A 19,555-nucleotide genomic window follows, 5' to 3' on the forward strand; every position below is an offset into this window, starting at 1 on the left:
ACTTAAAATGGGGCCACCACATTTTTTAAAAGTCCAGAATAACTCTTATACCATATACTATTAATTACAAGATGCATCTATTTTACCCTGTAACATCTCTGGAATAATTGCATCTCACATTGGAATCATTTTAAAACCTCTGTGGCCAAGCAACAGTTATGACATAGTCATCACTGCTCGTACATGTGAACTTTGTTGTTATTCCTGGTGGAGCAATTCCATGATGCTTCTGCAAAAAAAAAAAAAAAAAAAAAAAAAAAAAAAACTGCTAGGACCATTTGAGGAAAGAAAATAAATCCCAGTTGCTTGCTTAAAACTCTCATTGACACCTTCTGGGGCAATTAAAAATGCTACAACATCAAAACTTAGAGATGCATATCAGCATCCTGGAAGACAATTCTGGAGACAAAAGGGGAGAACACTTTTTTAAGAAAACGTACATCGTTGGCACTTTTGACATCACAGAAGCTGATACTGAATAGGAGGAGAATACAGACTTCAGTGGGTGTGAATTAAAAATTGACTTGAAAGATTTGGATTCTGAATGTAAATAAGTTTTAGAAATACCTTTCCCTTTAATGTATGTAAAAGAACAATATTTAAAACTAACCCATAAAAAGCTATTTCAATAAGTATACAATATAAATTGAAGTAGATCAGAAAGAATTATATCATAGTTTAATTTGCAGCCATTTCTTTTTCTTTGGGACATGTAAAATGATGGTGTATTGCACAGTCAATACAACTTAGACTTGAAGAAATATGATATTGTTACTCAGTGACCTTCCCAGTAATGCTCTGGAGCATCATGAAGTATCATTCCATGTTAATATCCCTGTTTCTAATCACCCTAAAACCTAATACATTAAATTAAGCAGCATTTCAAAAACTGTAACTAAGACTTTCAACTTGGGTAATAACATTTGAAAATACACTTCATTTTCTCCATCCACAAAGTCTCAGTACCCATGTTTCTCCTGGTCAGCAATGACATGGGCCTTGTTTTATCTTATTTTCACTTTCTCTGGAGGGCAACAGCCTCTTTCTTTAAGGTCTTCCATAGACCCCTAAAGCAAGTATCATGTAACTACAGAGTTTATATTTTAAGCCAGATCATGCCAACTGAGATAAGATTAACACGTAATTGGCTTCCCTAGCAGTGCAGCTGTGTGCCAAATAAGTGGCAGATATTGTTCTTGTCAGCCATGTTAATTCCAAAGAACAGAGAATGGTAAGGTTCCTGTTGGCACTGTATCTAATCTGCTATCATTGTCCATTTTTTTAGGTGGAATTCGCTGTCCAAATAGCAGTGCTTTGCAAGAGGTACGAAGCTGTAACGAGCATCCTTGCACAGTATACCACTGGCAAACTGGTCCTTGGGGTCAGTGCATTGAGGACACCTCAGTATCGTCCTTCAACACAACTACAACTTGGAATGGGGAGGCCTCCTGCTCTGTGGGCATGCAAACAAGAAAAGTCATCTGTGTGCGAGTCAATGTGGGCCAAGTGGGACCCAAAAAGTAAGAGCTTTAGAATGACAACAGTAAATCATGTAGCCAACTATGCAGAGGATTGGCTCAGGCGTCACTAGCTCCATGAAATGGAACATTTTGATGCTTGTCATACCTATCCTCAAGAGAAAGATTTGTTTGTTTTGAAAGTCAGCCACTGATAAAGCTATAACAGCTTTGAGTTTTGTACTGGGGAACCATAAATTCTGTCGAAATCTTTCTATCTGGTACCTACTTTCTGTTTTATAGTAGCACTTTCTGCTTTTATTAAGCTAGTGAGGCAATGAAAGAAGTGCTTGCTGTAAGCCTGGCTGATCAATAATGACAGTGTACTAAGTCCTGGAAGTGTAGGTCATCCATGACCTCCTATATACCCCTAGGCTATGGAGGCTGTCCAATCTAGTTTAATTGGGTAGAAGCCTTGTATGATCTGCCTTTCATTTCCCCTAGACAACACTATATGAAAAATACCGAAGCATACTTACTATGTCTTTCAGTGGTTAGAGTAAAAACCATTTACTTCCAAGAGAGAGCCTTGGGATAGGATGAGTGTTATTATAGGTAGAAAAACTATCAGATTCTCAGGGTGCTTATGAGTACTGTAATAACAAGGCAAATACTTTGCTGGAGGGGAGAACGAGGAACCAGAGAGTTGGCATATTATATGTGCCTTGTGAGAAGTATAAAGAAAAACAATGGCATAACTGAGCTAATCAATTCATAGAGAAAATAAATCAACTCTAAAAAAAATTGAGGGGAAAAACCTCTATTTTTCAAAACTTAACATACTTTTTAAAAATTCAAATCGCCTTAGCCATGTGAGATAAGAAATGATAAATGAGTCAATTTTTAGCATGGGTTTAAAAGTGGCCTCATATTTTCTAAATACTCAGCCAAGTGGTTAAATATTGTGTGTAATCTTCAGCATGCTACCTAACTGTTATTCTGGCTAAGAGTTTTCGAAATCTGTTGAAAGGATTTAATGAAAAATCTAATAGTAATCTAAGCACTCAATAAATGTTAGAAATTGTTTTTTTTCTTAAGAATTTCAGCTGCTCCTTAGTGTTCCAGGAAAATGGAAATAATGTCTCTGATGCATGAAAAACTCCAGGGAAACAAATATGAATCCCGTTATGAGATGTTTGTATCTGCCCAGGGTACAAACATTATCCCAGACATTAGGGATATTTTGCCCCACAATTTTTGTTTATATTGCTTGAAATTAAGAAACACAAAAAACATGCCAATGAGATTTGAATAAATTGAAAGACTATTTCACATGTTTAATAGGTAGCCTCAAACCAATATTTTAATAGAAATTATGCTAAAGCTGTGATGAATCTAACTCAGGAAATTAATGTGCAGTATATTAAAATTCAAAAGTGGTAACAGCAAGAGCAGATGTCCCAAGTCCTGGAGGATTCTGACTCTTGCTGGATCAAGAACAAAGGTAGAAATATTCACTACCCAGGCACAGGACCAACCTGTTGTGATGCAGGATGAGGGTTATCGTGCTGAGCTTCTACCAGTGAGCTCATTCGGTTCCTGTCCCACGGCTAATCACCTTTCAAATGTTGCTGTTGACATTTTCCTCACTTCTATAAGCTACAAAATATTTATCCTGAGTAATGGATGTACATATGTACAAGCCTATATGTGAAAGAGCCTGCTGGATTAACAGCATTAAATCAGTAGGAAGGGTATCCTGAAGTCCCACATCGTACTACCACAATAATTCATTAAAAATTCGCTTTGCCCTTGCAGCGTTCATTCAGTGACCTGTATACATCTATAGACTTGTTAAATCAAATGGATGCACTTTGCCTTTAAGATTCTAGAAAATCAAGCAAATACTGTGAATTCAAAAGAAAATATTATTGCCTTTCTCTCTACATGCTAGGTTAAATTCAGTGAATGGTTTCCAATACTAGGTATTTGAACCGAAAAATGCAAATTGAAAATTTGTTTTAAACTTCTCTTAATAAAACAGATTACTGTGCAGTGGTAAAGTCAATGTTATTGATCTTATCTATCCTCCCGGTAACAAACTTCAACTCCTATCACATCTGTTTAATTTGACCTTGAATAAGATTTGGGGGGAAATCGATTCCTTGATTTAAACTGCAAACGCTAAATACAAACAGTACAAAGGATAAAAGAAGCATGTTGACTGAACCAATTGCCTTGCCAAAGGAAGTCCAAATTCATTTTACTGGATGTAATCTAGGCTGTATAATTTATCTTTGTGTGTTCATTTAACAACTTTGTTGTTTGTAATTTTGTTCTCCACAGTTAGCCAAGTATCTTGCTGTGACTATTTCTCAACTAAAACAGAATATTTGGAGGTTGTCAATGATAACATCGTAAATTTCATTGATCTATTCAGGGCTAATATCTGAGGGGCATGCAACTGAGTAATGCTCTCTCACTGTTAAAGTTATAAAATTGCCTTATTGAACAAAAGTGCTGACAATCATAATTACTGACCAATAATCTCATAGTTCCAGAAGAATTAATTGAATTATATGTGGAGTTTTGCCATGTAATGTTCCCTGGTTAAGAATGCAGGTTAAATTGTAATTCTACTGATTTACAATCTAAATTATAATAATACATTTGCTTCTATGATTCAAATCTAAATTTATTTGTTGTCCGTGACTTTGAATAGTCATAGAAATTAGGAAAATTTCAGCTCAAGATAAATCAAAAAGATTATTTTTGAAATGTTGAATCTTATATATTTTAAATTTTACTTCCAAATGAACAGTAGGGTTTTAAAGTAAGAGAGGAGAGCATGGATCTGTATAATTGAATAAAGTATAATATTTATGTATGAGAAAGAAAATTTACATAAATATAATACAAGATATGTCAAAAATGAAGTATCAGCAAAATACTATAAAGAAATTATGGGAAATAGATTAGTGATGTTGATTTTTTTTACTCATAGTTCACTTCTGAAAACCTGATTAACTTACTTGACAACAGGCAGTTTATCTGGAACTATAAAATATTTGAATTCTCTTATATAAAGTATTTTAAAATCTTATTTCCCACTGATTTGCCAACTTATTTTAGCAAGAACTATACTAGTTGTTTAGATTATTTTTTCATTGCCTGTTAGCTTACATGGCAGGGATTTATATGGCCTCAAAAGAGAATTGCTTAGGAATCAGCATAAGTTACTTGTTACTTTTAATTGTATGAATGATGTTATTATATTTTGCTTTTCTAAGCTACATCTTTTTCTAGTGTTAACGCTCATGATCAGCATTTTATCTCTAATAATAGTAGCATCAGATCATGAAAATGCAGAGAATTGGGAAATTTAAAAATTATTACTTCTCAGCCTTTTGGCTAAGCTCAAGTGTAAAAAATTATATACTAAATGTATTTTGAATAAGTATATTTAAAACCTATATATCAGCTTCCTATTATCTCTTAAGAAGTGAAAGCTTATATGAAGTTAGACATTTCAGTGTTCTTCATCCTTATCTTTCTCTTGTGTTCCCAATAAATGATATATTTTTGCTGTTATTTTGAAAATAATAGTTAATTTTACTATAATTTATGTCAAGCATACAGTATTTTTCTTTAAACTACTGATTTACTACCTTTATTTATATTCACTATTTTTATTCCAAAAAAAGATATTGTAGTTTATAAAAACATAAAAAAGATTAAATCCCATAATTTAAAACTAGGGACTAATGGAAAAGAAAACACAAATAGACACACTAAGTAAAAGCAGGAATAAAGCAAAAAATGCTTATCAGATTGATTTATACACTTTTATTATCTTATGTATTATTAAATATACAGTTCTTAATACAGTATTGTGTTTTGAGCATGTACCATGAAAGAATACACTCCACTATAAAGTTATTCTACACAATACTTATTTGAAAAAATAAAGTGTGTAATAACCTGGAAACTTATAATAGGCAAAAAGCCTATTTAGTCATACAAACATATATCATAGAATTAGATCCTTATTCATAATTTAAATTTTCACAAAATTTTTCTTAAAATATATTAGAATATAAATACTTATTAATGGAGAGATTATAACAAGAGGATAAGGTGTAAGTGTTATATTTGTTTCTAAATAGCATCATTGCTATTAGTAAATCTGCACATCTTGCCTTGAGAAGCTTTATTGAGATCCGGTTTGAAACAATCAATTTAGTTGTATAGTTCTTGCCTGTAGCAGAAAGGAAGACTCCTGGAAGTTAAATAATACAGATGAGTGAGTTGTTTTGCAATTTTAACAGTGAAAATTCTAGAGAAATTAAATTATCTGATTTTCTGCCTTACTATTGAAGCCTAATAATTTCCCTTTGCCTTTCTAGATGTCCTGAAAGCCTTCGACCTGAAACTGTAAGGCCTTGTCTGCTTCCTTGTAAGAAGGACTGTATTGTGACCCCATATAGTGACTGGACATCATGCCCCTCTTCGTGTAAAGAAGGTATGGTCTGCAGAGTTAGGAAGGCTGTTCACCTAAAAAAAAACCCCTTGGTAGACTTCTGAGGTCTTCTGGCCTAGCAATGTTTGTGAGTTTTGCACAGGGCTGTGTAAACCTGATTTGACATGCATGCCATACAATGTTAGTTTCCCTCTAGAAAATAACATAGCTTTAGAATCAGACAAGTGAGGTTTATGCCAAAACCTGGCTTGAAATTTTATGATATGGATTAAAGTGAAGGATTCTAAATCTTATTGTATTAATAATGTTCACTTTCACATTAGTTCTGAAAGAATATATCGTGGTTTATGTGTTTTAAAATGATATACAGTGCTTTTATCAGTACACATGGCTTTCAACCTACTTAATGGCAAAAAATAACATGGGACCAGATTTGCTGCAGATTCAATTATGCAGCCCCAAGAATAGGAATAAAAGAAAGAGAAAAAATGGCCAAATTGTTTCTCTGCCAACATGTAATGTGTCATGAGGAATTTATGAATATTTATTCCCAGTTTGGCTTAGTTTTGCTTTTATTACTTAAAGACTTGTTAGTATCAAGTCAAATACTTTGATAATTATTTCTTTACCCTCTGGGACAGGGTCTTTTCTCACTGCTGATGAGAAAGGTATCAACATCCTCCAGGTGGCTTATGCAATAACTGAATAAATTTTCCTGCAGTGTTACAAATGACACTATCTCCTATTTCTTATCTTACTCAACAAATACAGATAATTTTTTCTAAATTCCCTTTATGATTTTATTTTATTCATGTTTCTTAACACTTACTAGAGAGGTTCAATTAAGAGTCGACTTCTAGCTTAACAAATAACTACTTTAAGTTGTCAAAATCTATTCAAATCCTTTAGGTATTATAAATTTAATAATGGATACTTTTACTGTATTATTATATTTTTGTATAGTTGAAACATGATTTTTCTTTTGATGGTTTCCGATTTAATACCCTTGAAATATCAAATAAAATTAAACTGAGAAGTGATAGAAAATTATTATTGCTTTTAATTTATTTTATTTTTAAGACAGTCTCTTGCTCTGTCATCCAGGCTGGAGTACAGTGGCTCAATCTCAGCCCTTTGCAACCTCACCCTCTGGGGTTCAAGCAATTCTCGTGCCTCAGCCTCCCAAGTAACCGAGACTATAGGCACACGCCACCACGCCTGGCTAATTTCTGTATTTTTAGTAGAGATGGGTTTTTGCCATTTTGGCCAGGCTGGTCTAGAACTCCTGGCCTCAAGTGATCACCCATCTCAGCCTCCCAAAGTGCTGAGATTACAGGCATGAACCACTGCAAATATTTTTATTTAGGAGTCTCTTAATGAATTTAAATAGCTTTTGGCAAATTAAAGGGAGTTATAAACATTAACTTTTATAAACATGTTAATGGCATAAACTTGCTATGCAATGTCATTGCATGACATTTTAATCCAGATTTTCTTTTCTTATTCCTTTTTTTTAAGCTAAATAACATTGGTCACAGTTGGCAATAGAAATGTACTTTCTTATAGATTAATATTTTACCTATGATGGCAATTATAGGTGGCAATTGTTGGTTATTAATTAATTCAATTAAAAAGCATTATTAATTACATAGAATTAACACACTTATAAATTTTATTATTGATGCCTTTATACTTGATCTTTTGTGTTTATATAGAATATGCTCATTTATTAATAATTCCAAAACATGTGCAGTTACATTTATAACCAAATTATTAATAGTCTAAAACAAATTTTAAGTGAAAATTTTGAGAGTACAAAGACTTTGCCTTTCCCTTATTTTGGATATTTTCTTATATTGTGTAAATTACTCTTTTAAAAAAGTTGATTTGATCTAAAGTATTTCAAAGAAGTAAAGTTTTAAAAGAACAAAAAATATTTTATTAATTTGATTCTAGAGTAATCACTAATAAGAGTGAAGAATCAGAAATTTTCTCATTTCTTTAGACCTTTATTTAAAACTAATTTTGGCTATTGGAATGTATCCAGGAATTAGGAACCATTTTAATAGCCTATAAATTTTTTTCTTAAGTTCTTGAAAACACATTTGTGATTTTGTTATGTATTATATACATCTGGAAAGGAAAGAAAAAATGGAGGTTTTTTACTCATAAGAAAGCACACTTGAAAAGAAAATAACATGATTTTTAAATTTGTGATTTTTACAGTGTGAAGAAAATGATTTACTCTTTGCTATTTGATCATTTATAAAATAAAAAATGTGAAACACTGTGATAACTCACATAAAGCACTTAAAAAAACTTCTTAGCAGATAGATGAGAATGACTAGATTGTGAATGCTACACAGGTCTTAACTGAGTCAGTACTTATTTGTGTATATATGTATAAATACTTATTACTTATTTACTGATTTCTGTATATAACTAGCACACTAATGGTCGTGTAGAGAAATCACAGTCCCAGACATCAAGAAAGCTTTTAATTGCATTTAACATATAGAACTCTTCTGCACAGCCCAGATAATGTAAGACTTACATGGTTCAATAACAAAATTTAATGGTAAAACAGAAAGAGCTCTAAGGAAGGGAATAGAATAATCATGTCAGAGCAAATATATTAAGGAAAATCATATTGAAAAGGAGGTGCAAGAGATCTTCTTGAAAGATGGACCGCATGAAAGAATTCCAAGTGAGGATTGGAGACATCAGGAAAGCCTTAAATGACCATGAGAAAGATGTGATTTTGGAACGACCAGCCCACTGGAACCCAAGATGTGAAGGAAACTTTTCCAGAAGAGACTGAATATGAGAGACCATGTGTTCCAGTTGGCACATTGGTAGAAGGGCTAGAGGATGTAAAGGAATGAGAAGCTGAATCGTGTTGTGCATGTAGGTAGTGCTGTGGGTCTAGGTGACCTGAGCTGGGGAGGGCTCATTTCTTGTGATGAGTGACTGGCATGTGAGGCATAAGGGGTTTAGTTGGGTTGTTCTCTTGGGAGAAGGTAGGAAACCTCTGTAAGTAAAAATGCATGGTACCACTAGGATACTATTCTCTCCTGGTGTTCCTGGGATGGTGGTGGCAAAGGAGTGCAAAAATGACAACTCAGGAATTGGTTCTCTTGGAAGCAAGAGGCTCTCTAAGAGGCAGAGCAGTGTTTCCCTGAACGCAGGTCGTGTCATCCGGAGCAAGCAATGAGTGCTGACTGTTTTATTTGGCAGCTCATGTTGTTTCTCCTAGAACAAAAGGTTTTCGGAAACCCTAAACCTAGGCACTCCGATTTTAAAAGAATCACTACAATGGTGTATTGAGGAAATAAAAATTTTTTAAAGACTGGGGAGTGATAGAAGGGGTCATTGTTGGATAGCAGTGCCAAGATGCTTTGTGCTCTAGAAGAAGCTTTTTCTGTTTTGCCTGTAGACTGCTGTAACTGAGAATAAAGAGACAATGGTGTTATAGAAAGCTAGCCTTTTGTTGTGAAGAAAATAAAGCAATGGCATGAGGTTAGTTTTTTTCAGTATTTGATAAGAAATGGAAATAATCCAAGTATCATTTTGAAATTATACCAATTTACACACACTATTTAAAAATGCTAAACAAAGTTGAATGGTCAAACACAGGTAATAGCAACAGAAAATTAATTCAAAGATAGGGTGGTTCTTTTTACTTAACTCTGCGAGTAAAGTCTAAATTTTACAAGGATGTTGGGCTTATTAAAATGTGGGACTACCCTTCTTTTTAAAATCACTTTTAAAAAGTAAAATACACAATACTATTGCAGAAAATAAAACAGAATAGCAGGATTCCAGGAAGAACTAAAAGAGTTGTTTGAAATGTTATTCAGCCTTCTTCTAAAATATCCCTTGAAAAATCAATGCTGGCAAAGATCAGTATTAAGTGGAACGTAGTTGAATCCTCAGACCAGTACATTTGCTAATGTATTTTTCAAATTTTTGTAAATTTTGACAAAGGGCACTTTAAAAAGTAGAAATAATTTATGCACATAAATTATTTGTACCTCTAATTTTAAAAAATCAATACGTTTGATCAAATAATGTATTTGATTGCTCAAATTCTGTTTGCTCCTTTTTTTCTCACTGCATTTATTGTGTTGAAAGATAGAAGGAATATTGCAGGGGCTTATTCCTCATGTCCTGAATCACTAGAACACTAGAATTACCACCAAAGATCTGAATACTACCTTTACATTTTGCTTCTTGCATGAAACGTTTCCCTTTCAATTTCCTGTTACTGTGCTGCTCCAACCTGCAATCCATCCCATATCCAGTTTAATGAATCAGTTTTGCCTGCCTTTTAAATCCTTTTCATCAAATAATTTCTCTGGTGAAATTTATTTTGAATGTCTTAAGATATCTGAAAAATGCTATAACTGTGTGAGAGATTACATACCTTCTGAATCTCGGTACCCCATCATCACATAATTATTTGCTTAGATGTACAATCTGTTTTTTCCATTCCTATCCTGGATAGGCATTTTTAAGCACAAACATCACAGGCAGGTGCCCTTATTTTTCCCATACTTATTATTTCCAGTGAAAACAAAGTGATGGCTTATTTTTATTAATCCTCAATGCACAGCATTGGTACCCACACGCTTACCATTATAAAGGAATAAGTGGAAATAAATAGAAGGTGCTAACTAATAATCTAGTTGAGAAGATGTGAAATAAATATGTTTGTGCATTCAGCAAATATTTATTAAGCACTTACTATGTGTGACTCTTGGGTATAAAACACACAGATGAATAGAAACACTACAAATATATCAACTACATATAATAAAATGAGTCTAAATACAAGCAGGGGACGATGAAAGGTATAAAATTCCAAAATTGCCAGCTCAAGTTATTAGTGAGGAAACTTTCATTTTTCGCTTTCAATGTATGCTGTATAGCTTCCTTTTTTTCTGCTCTCTGATCTGAGGGCTCTATAACCTGGCAGAGCTCTACAGCGCTGTAACTTTGAGTGCACAAGCAATTTCTTAACTACAATCTGAGAAGAAACAGACCTCCCAATGGGTAAAAACATGGATGTCATGACACTTCCTGTGTAACCCCATTAAACTTCTTCTCAGGGTGTCATAGCTTTGAAGAGTTCCACTTTAATCAGTTCACAATCTCTATCCTGTGGGCTGTGCCAGGTTAAGGAATATGAACTTTTTGTAAGAATAAATGGATTGCCACTCTGGAATCCATTAAGGACATTAAAAGAGTCATCATAGTCTTCAATATCTAGTACTAATTTGTGGAGTTTGTGATGAGAAGGTGTTAAGAGAATGTTTCAGAAATGTATTCTAAGTGACATTTTTTCTTTCAAATCAACAAACAAAATAGAATTGAAACATTAATGTTTGGTAGCTGCTTCCTCAAGTAAAACAGCCCTGGCTATGTACCAGGTGCCACCTAGATAGTTAATTACTAGGAGCTTTAGTCTATGAGGTGCCACTAATGCTGAATTCATTGTCTCCACCAGTCCCCAGATCCCTTGGTCTTAATCCTGTGTCTGTCCTCTCTCTGCAGATTGGAGAGTAATTGCCTCTAAGAATTTTGACCAACTGGGAAACAAAAACCCATTTGAGCCCTTTACGTCTTACCTCCCCATTAAAAAACAAGCAAACAGAAATCTCCCTGCTTCCCCAAGCTAAACAAATGATGAGTCTGATTATTTATTTTGTATACTTTAAAAGAAAAAAAGATTATGGACAGATCATAAGCATAAAAGAAAAAAAAATAGAAATTGTAAAAGAAGGGCAAAGCCAGGCAGTGAACAGGGGAGGGGGTAAAAGGAAGAGGAAGAGAAAAATTATGCTAGAAAATCAAAGCTGAGGCAAGCTCCTGCAGTTGAGAAGAAAATTAGCTCTGAGATTCTGGTGACCAAAGCAAAAAATAGAACTACAATGGATTCTTAACAGATTGTCAAGGGAAACAAAATTTTCCCTGGCTCTGAATTATTAAAGGAATTTATCACCTGGGCCTTAAAATACAGGTCATTTGGACAATATAATAGATGGAGACTGCATTAGCAATTTATTAGAAGTCCTATTGACATTTCTTAGATCTTCCCTAGATAAATTATATTTAACATGTAAAAGTTGCAGCTGGCATTCAAACTACTGTTACAGTTAAAAGTCCATGACAATATTTTCAAATACTTTAATTCTGTGCTGCCCAATGCTTCTAGCCCCCAATTCCCTACTCCATTATCTGTAGTATCCCGCTTATTCATTAAAATAGTTATGCCATCATTAATAGTACAGATTACACCCCACGATGGGAATAATAATTCTAAAAAGTTACATGTAAGACCAGAATCTTAAATTGGGATAGGTCATACAAGGTCATGTATTACAGTAGATTTCAAACCTGGCCCTTCATCCCAAATACCTGGCAAGATTTTTAAATATCATATTCCCAAACCCAGCTTCCAGATTCTGATTTAGTAGTTCTGGGTATAGGCCCAGACATTTGTTGTTGTTGTTAAAGAGATTCTCCTATGAACTCAGGCACTGAGGAATCACTGATCTGATCCATTCTCCCATCCAATACAGAAATCCTCTCTAAACATGGCAGTGAGTCAGTTGCCCAGACCATGCTGAAGAATATCCTTGACTTAATGAGAAAGGATATTCCATTATGGGAATGTTCTAATCTAATCATACTTTCTCCGCCACCACCATATCTTTTAAAAAGGTTTCATTTGGTTTCTGATTAAACGTTAATTGTTAGGAGCTGCTAATCCTTTAAAATATTTCTGTTCCTATAGTCTATGTATCAAATATTTGAAGATCTTCCAAATAATGAAAATGCATCAGGAGGATTCTATTAACGTAATTCTTGAGAGAATTATTTAGTAAGTAAAACCCTGTGCCATGCAGCTATTCATCCTTAAAGTGTATGTAATGTTAGTTGAAATACATTTTATTAAGGTTGGCAAGTTTTATACACTATATGATCTTATACTAAAAGATTTTTGAATCCTTATATCAGTCGTACTGTCAAGTCGATGTCTTTATTGAAAGTATATCTTAATTTTTTCCATTTTTAACATACTTTAGAGTTTCTTATTTATAGTAATTAGTGCTATTTTGAGTGCTTCTCTAAAAAGTCTGTGTCTGCCTCTAAGAAACCACTTTCATTTTACTACTTAGATCCCTAATGTTTAGAATGTGACCTGAATTGAAGATCTTAGACTGTTTAACATGAATAATAAATGACCAGAATAATTTACAAGTTATGCATTTCAAATTAATAACAAATAAAATTTCACATTATAGCACTGAATTTAAGATTCATTACATGTGTATGAGTCCCATGTGATAAACAGGGCTAGGCAAAATAGCATGAAAATAAATTTAAGGTAGAGGAAAATAAATTAATTAGGTCTGTCATATTCCTCAAGGGAAAGAATTATACAAAAGAGCAATTACTTTGTAACTGCACCTTAGGAAGTCTAATTGACTGTGGAACTATTTTCTCCACTCTTCACTTTTTCTCTATTTTCAAATAGGAGTTGATTGGGTTTTCGATATAAATGGTCTTTGGAAATGTTTAGACCAGGTAAAGCCTCTCAGGGATGTCAAAGCACATGTAGCTGGAGGTAATGTAATTTCTTCACATAGACTGGTATTTAGAGATTATCTTATCAGTGTAAAGTACAGAGGTTAAAAAACTGCTTCTTTGCAGGGGACTCCAGTATCAGGAAGCAGTCTAGGCATCGGGTCATCATTCAACTGCCAGCCAACGGGGGCCGAGACTGCACAGAGCCCCTCTATGAAGAGAAGACCTGCGACACACCTCAAGTGTGCCAAAGTTACAGGTAGGGTTAGAGAAAGGTATCATGAGGGAGGAGCTGAACAAATACGTCAACTCCACATTCTTTCCTAGGATAAGGAAAGGAAGCCAACACTGTTCCTTCCACAGGCTTAATGGAGTTGGGATGTTTATGGCTGTAGCTGCCATTCTTGTCTCTTCAGGAGAGCTGCTCTGCTGCTGAAATGATGTATAAGGAGAAAATACTTGCATAAATTTCCAAGGTGTGGTGTTAGCTCCAGTAGTTTGGGGAAATGTCTTATGTTGATATAACATATAAGAAATGCTGAAAAGTAATTAGTAATTATGAAACATGTATGCTTTAGGAAGCAATTCTTTTTCACTTAGAAGAATAGCCTAAGCATTTCTCCCCTGCTCCAAAGAGCACCTGTTTATTCTCATAAATGCTTGCATTCTGGCTCAGGAAATGACATCTGTATTTCAATGATGCTTAGATGTTCTGTTCATTTGTGATCACCTTAAGTAAAATTACAGTTATTGAAGCTATATATCATCTTGATAATTTATTAGAGAAATTTTACCTCCTCATGATTAAGACAGAAATTATCTAATAGAAACCTGATGTGGTATACATTTGCAGTCCCGACAGCAAATGAAGTATTATGGCATCAATTAATGAAAAATGTAATCACAAAATAAATATTTAAGATGACATTGTCAAATTTGCCATCTTAATATATGAGTCTTTAGTTCTGAGATGACAAATACTATAATTGTATGCTTACACCATGAACATGGACAACTACTGGTTCAAACTTACTTATTTTTGGAATTTGTTTTTGTAAAGCATATTATAGTTATAGTTGCTGAGATACTCCTACAATGCTACCCAAAAGAGCACTATACAAAAGACTCATGAATTGAATATAGTTTCATAACTTGAATAAAATAAATATACTTTATTTAAATGGCATACATCACTTCAGGGGCCATCTGGTGCATTTGTTGGCAGTCCTAATCATTAAAATCTCTAAATGTTTCCTATAGAGTCCTATAGAACTTGACAATGATGTGTTCTTGTCTTCACTACCAGAGAAAGTACTTTTATATTTAATGTTACTTCTTCTAAAGCCTAGGTGGAGATCTAAATGAAATTTAGATAGAACTGAGCATTGTTAAATAAATTTCTGTTTGCAGTGGTCAAAGTCATGGTTCCATACTGCTGTGTCTCTGTGATTTGCCTGGTATTTTTGCTTCTTCTCCATTGGGCTTCTGTTCTTGTCTTGTAGGTGGAAGACTCACAAATGGCGCAGATGCCAATTAGTCCCTTGGAGCGTGCAACAAGACAGCCCTGGAGCACAGGAAGGCTGTGGGCCTGGGCGACAGGCAAGAGGTGGGAGGCGCCATTTCACAGTTCATTTCTCCAGCATCACTAGTTTAACCACGGTTTTGATGCATTTGTCACTTGGACACCATGCTTAGCAAACAAAGAAAAGCAGATATAAATCTGCTGTGAGCCATTCCACAAAACATCAGGACATGGAAACTTGTCTTTTTACACTGTTCCCGATGTTCTTTGGCATTAGTGCATAACTCTTGAATTTTTCTCATATTTATATCTGAAAGAAAGTCAGGCCAAGCTTTCAGTTATGACATAGATGGTACACTGAAGCTTTATTGTTTGTTCGTTTGTTTTTAGATTAAGGTATTCCATAGCATTTTGCTTGCCACCTTAATGAGCAATAAGATTCTTACCTCCTTGCCTATATGCATTATATATGTGCATACATACAATGTAATAGAATTAGTTAACTTTTTCAGAAGTTCTCAGAATGACATCTCTGTCATTTTCATGGCTATCCACAATTCTGTTCATATTCGGTACTGATTTTTAAATGGTAGATTTATTTACTTGACTGCAATCTGCACCACTAAATAACATGGAATCTTGCGGAAATGGGTAATGAGAATGTTCAAGATTGCCATCGTTATTTACTAGCTATTATAGGGAATATATAAACTCAAGATTTGGAGTCTGTTGTTTCTTCCAGACATAGCAAATTCAGTCTTTAAAGAGTACATGATTATTTTTACTCATATTGACTTAAAGCATACAGCTTCTGCTGTATATTTAAAATGTAGCACAATACATAATTGAATATGCAAGCAACTTTAATTTATAAAAAACATATTTTGTTCTCCCATGTGTAGTTATGTATTTCATGTTGATACAAAAATTTGAACATATAGAGCAGAATTCCAGTTTTTGCTGATTTGATCTGGGACTTCATTTTCTATAGAGTGGAAAAAAACTGCCTTTTTAAGAAAAAAAAAGTTTCTATTTTATAAAAAAAAATAAAAGAAAAAAACCTATTTTTATAATCTTCCTTTTAGAAGTCCTCAGCTGAAACATAAAACTTAGTTTCCAAATAACCTTAAATTCCTAGTTGCAGTAGTTTTCAGGATTTCTTTTTATTTGCATAATTCTCATTATATATCTCCCACCATCAACTTTGGGTAAAACATAACTGTGACTCCCTTTACAGTTATAGAGACTTAGGTATATAGAACTGAAAGTCATTCTCCTCCATTTCAAATCCTTCTTTAAGAAATTGAGTGATACGAGATTTTCTTGTCATGCCCTACTAACTCCTTCTTGAATCAGGCATAGATTTGCATATATTTGGGGTTCTATATAGAGTTTATAATGAAAATGAGCATGAGTTTGGGAATCAGGAAACAAAAGTTTTAGTCTCCGTTCTTTTACTTATACAATGTGTCTTACTCATCCCTTCAGTTTTCTGGACCTCAGTTTATTTAGATTAAAAAAAGAGGGGTTTGGACCAACTGCTGTTTTAGGATTATTCGAATTTTCATAGTAGATGCACAAACAATACCCAGAACTCAAAATGTGAAACAAAATTAGGTAAAGCAGATGAAAGCCATATTTTTATAAAACACCACTGGAGGAAATACAAGATACAGTAGATGCAACACAAGTGTGAAAACAGCCTCAGTTCCAAACGATGACGTATAAGCTGCTCAACCTTGAATGACTCATTTCCTCCCTTTAAGGCTAAGAACACAAAAGTCTTACAGCAGTTGGCACATGTTGTCTTCATTAAATGTTCGTTTCTTCCCTCTTCCTGTTTGTTCATAACCCAAGTGAACGTATGCATATGGGCCTTTTGGGTTTTGACACACTATCTGCACAAAAACTATTTTTTCTATGATTACCAGCAACCTTTGCATTTCCAAATCGGAAAACTGTTCATTCTTCATCCTGGGTGGCCACCTTGTATTGAATACTTCTTACCCACTCCCTCTGTGATAAAAGGGTCTTTAGCGTCTTCAGTGTGTGACTTTCTCCTATCTTTCTGATTGTTCCATTTTTGATTTCCTATTACTGGTGTCTCTTTCTCCGCCTGTACTTACATAGTGCTTCCTGATCTTGGCATACTTGTCAAACAACTTGCTGTACCTCAGCAATCTTATCCATTTTCAGGATATCTGGGAAGTGAAAGTTGCATTATAGCAAGTGATATCTTCATAAATATATTTAGAACAATTCCGTTAACTTCCATATGAAGGCAGTCTTTTTATTGCCTTAGTAGATGAAAGACTGATTTTTCATACAGCTTATATTTCTATAGAAACATGAAATGGAGAAAATTAAGAGTGTAGAAGTATCTTTTACTAATTGCAAGAAGACAAAATTTTCTTCCTTTGATGGTCATGGCTGTTTTCAGAACTCCACATTATTAACCTGCCAAGTTCTTGCTATTTTCATCTTTGTCCTTACTGATGTGGTCAGAGACTTAAATTAAAAAATGAACTTGTGTTATTTTTTTCTTTGTAATCTCAATTTTAATAGGAAATACATGTTTAATATTATTACAAGTGTCATTTTGCTGCAATTTGAACATTTTGAAACATAGATAATTAAAATAATAAATGAATATAATTCATCCATTGAGGAAAGTCATAGCTAACATTTATGATGTAAAATAAACTTACTTGCTATATTAATTATATAACTTATTATCTTACAAATATGCTTTGCATCACTTTTGAATCCCTATAATCTACCCGATTATTGCGTTCCAACACAAAATTATAAAATGTATAATGGAATCAAATAAAATACATGTCATAGTTTGAGGAAAAAATCATTGTGAAGTGTAGACTTCAATAACATTTTTTTGAGGGAATATATTTACCAGTACTAACAAAGGAAGAAAGAACCAAATAAAATAGAACTATGTGGGTAAAATTGAATTATTACTATTACGTCTTTGTAGTTCATGCACATTTTACTTACATATAACTTGAAATGCTATTTACTTAAAGAAATGTAATAAAATTCATTGAGAATATATAAATAGGATTCTCTGAGGATTTAGTCTGCAAAAAAAAGGACAAAAGGAAGAAAGGAAGGAAGGAAAGGAAGGAAGGAGAAAAGGAAGGAGTGAAGAAGGAGGAGACAGAAAAACATATGTTCTAACTCCATTTGGCAAAAGTAGAACTCTTGTGTTCTTATGAGGTAAACCTTTTTTTCAAGTGTCCAAATTCCTAAAACATCCAAACCAAGAATTCAAAATAAAATGAATTACAAAAATGAAAACTATTGAATGTCATGTCATTAAAAACAAAACTGCCCTATTTGGTCAAGGTGTACTATCATGTTGTAAGTACGGTGTTGTCATTAAAAGTTCCATGGTATCACAATGGCCATGTTCAAAAGAAAGGACAAAGAGGTGCGGATTGTAACAGTTTGTGATGATATGGAGATTGTGAGCATTCTTAACTTGACATGCTTGGCAGATAACTGTTTTAGAATGCTGAATTGGAAAATACAAATATATATTAAATATATTTCTTATAACATATGCATTTTATCTCATTCTCTTATCTCTAAAACAGAAGGAAAAAATATTTATAAAATGACGAAGGTAAATCAAGAGAAAGAGAAAAGTTTCCGTGGACTTGTGCTATTTTTTATGACAAAAAATAATTCTATGGTAAACATTGAAACAATCAACAAAGACTATAGAGAAGCTACTCTCTGTCCCCTCTAGCATATCAGAATTTCTCATTTCAATTACTCATTCCACTGTTACTGCATTCAGAAGACTGTAGAAAAAGCTATAAATGTTAGGAAATAATGTAGATCTTTAAACCAGAGAGCTTCTATTTTTTAGGGAAATTAGATCACTGTTAATGCCACCTAACAAGTAAGAATTAAAAACTGAAACTTATCAGTTGCAAAGCCAGTCATTTGAAGCTGAAGAGTGAGGAAAGACTTAAAGTATGGGTTGGGACTTGACTTGTACCGTAATATTAGAAGTAGAGAGGATAAAAGAATACAAAATAAGATCAATTCTATAAGCTAAGTGTTTGAGGTAAGAAAAACAAAAACATTAAATGTGTTCACAGAAAAGTAGGTGGATTGTGCTCTGAAGATGTGATCTGGAGCCTGGGGTGATTTTGTGGAAGGCTATCAATGTCAAGATCAGTATTTTAGACCTTGTTCAATAAGTGGTATGAGCAAGGACCTGATGAAAGCAGTGTTTTATCTGTCAGCGTGTACAGAATAAATTAGAAAGATAAGACACTTGGGCCTGAATGCCAGCTAGTATGCTGCTGTAGCAATGCAAGGTTGAAGTCGTAGAAACAACAGTAATATAAATAGGCAAAAATAAATAAATTGTGGACATATGATAGAGGGAAATATTTTTGGGTCTTAGTAGCAGACAATAGAAAGGTAAAAATAAAAGAGTCGAAGTTGATCATATGATTATTTAAGTCCAAC

At 33.7% G+C, this 19,555-nt stretch overlaps 1 protein-coding gene across 2 annotated transcripts in view; it reads left to right on the forward strand.

The window, feature by feature from the left end:
* Nucleotides 1-19,555, forward strand: part of THSD7A (thrombospondin type 1 domain containing 7A) — a 789,627-nt gene that overhangs the window by 678,157 nt on the left and 91,915 nt on the right. For both annotated transcript variants that reach the window (XM_074035410.1, XM_005550102.5), the window contains 4 exons: nucleotides 1,286-1,520; nucleotides 5,864-5,979; nucleotides 13,657-13,789; nucleotides 15,033-15,136. In XM_074035410.1, the coding sequence (XP_073891511.1) occupies nucleotides 1,286-1,520; nucleotides 5,864-5,979; nucleotides 13,657-13,789; nucleotides 15,033-15,136 (588 nt within the window). The remainder of the gene's footprint in view (nucleotides 1-1,285; nucleotides 1,521-5,863; nucleotides 5,980-13,656; nucleotides 13,790-15,032; nucleotides 15,137-19,555) is intronic.

This window comes from Macaca fascicularis, chromosome 3, assembly GCF_037993035.2.
Source record: "Macaca fascicularis isolate 582-1 chromosome 3, T2T-MFA8v1.1".
Classification (NCBI taxonomy): Eukaryota; Metazoa; Chordata; class Mammalia; order Primates; family Cercopithecidae; genus Macaca; species Macaca fascicularis.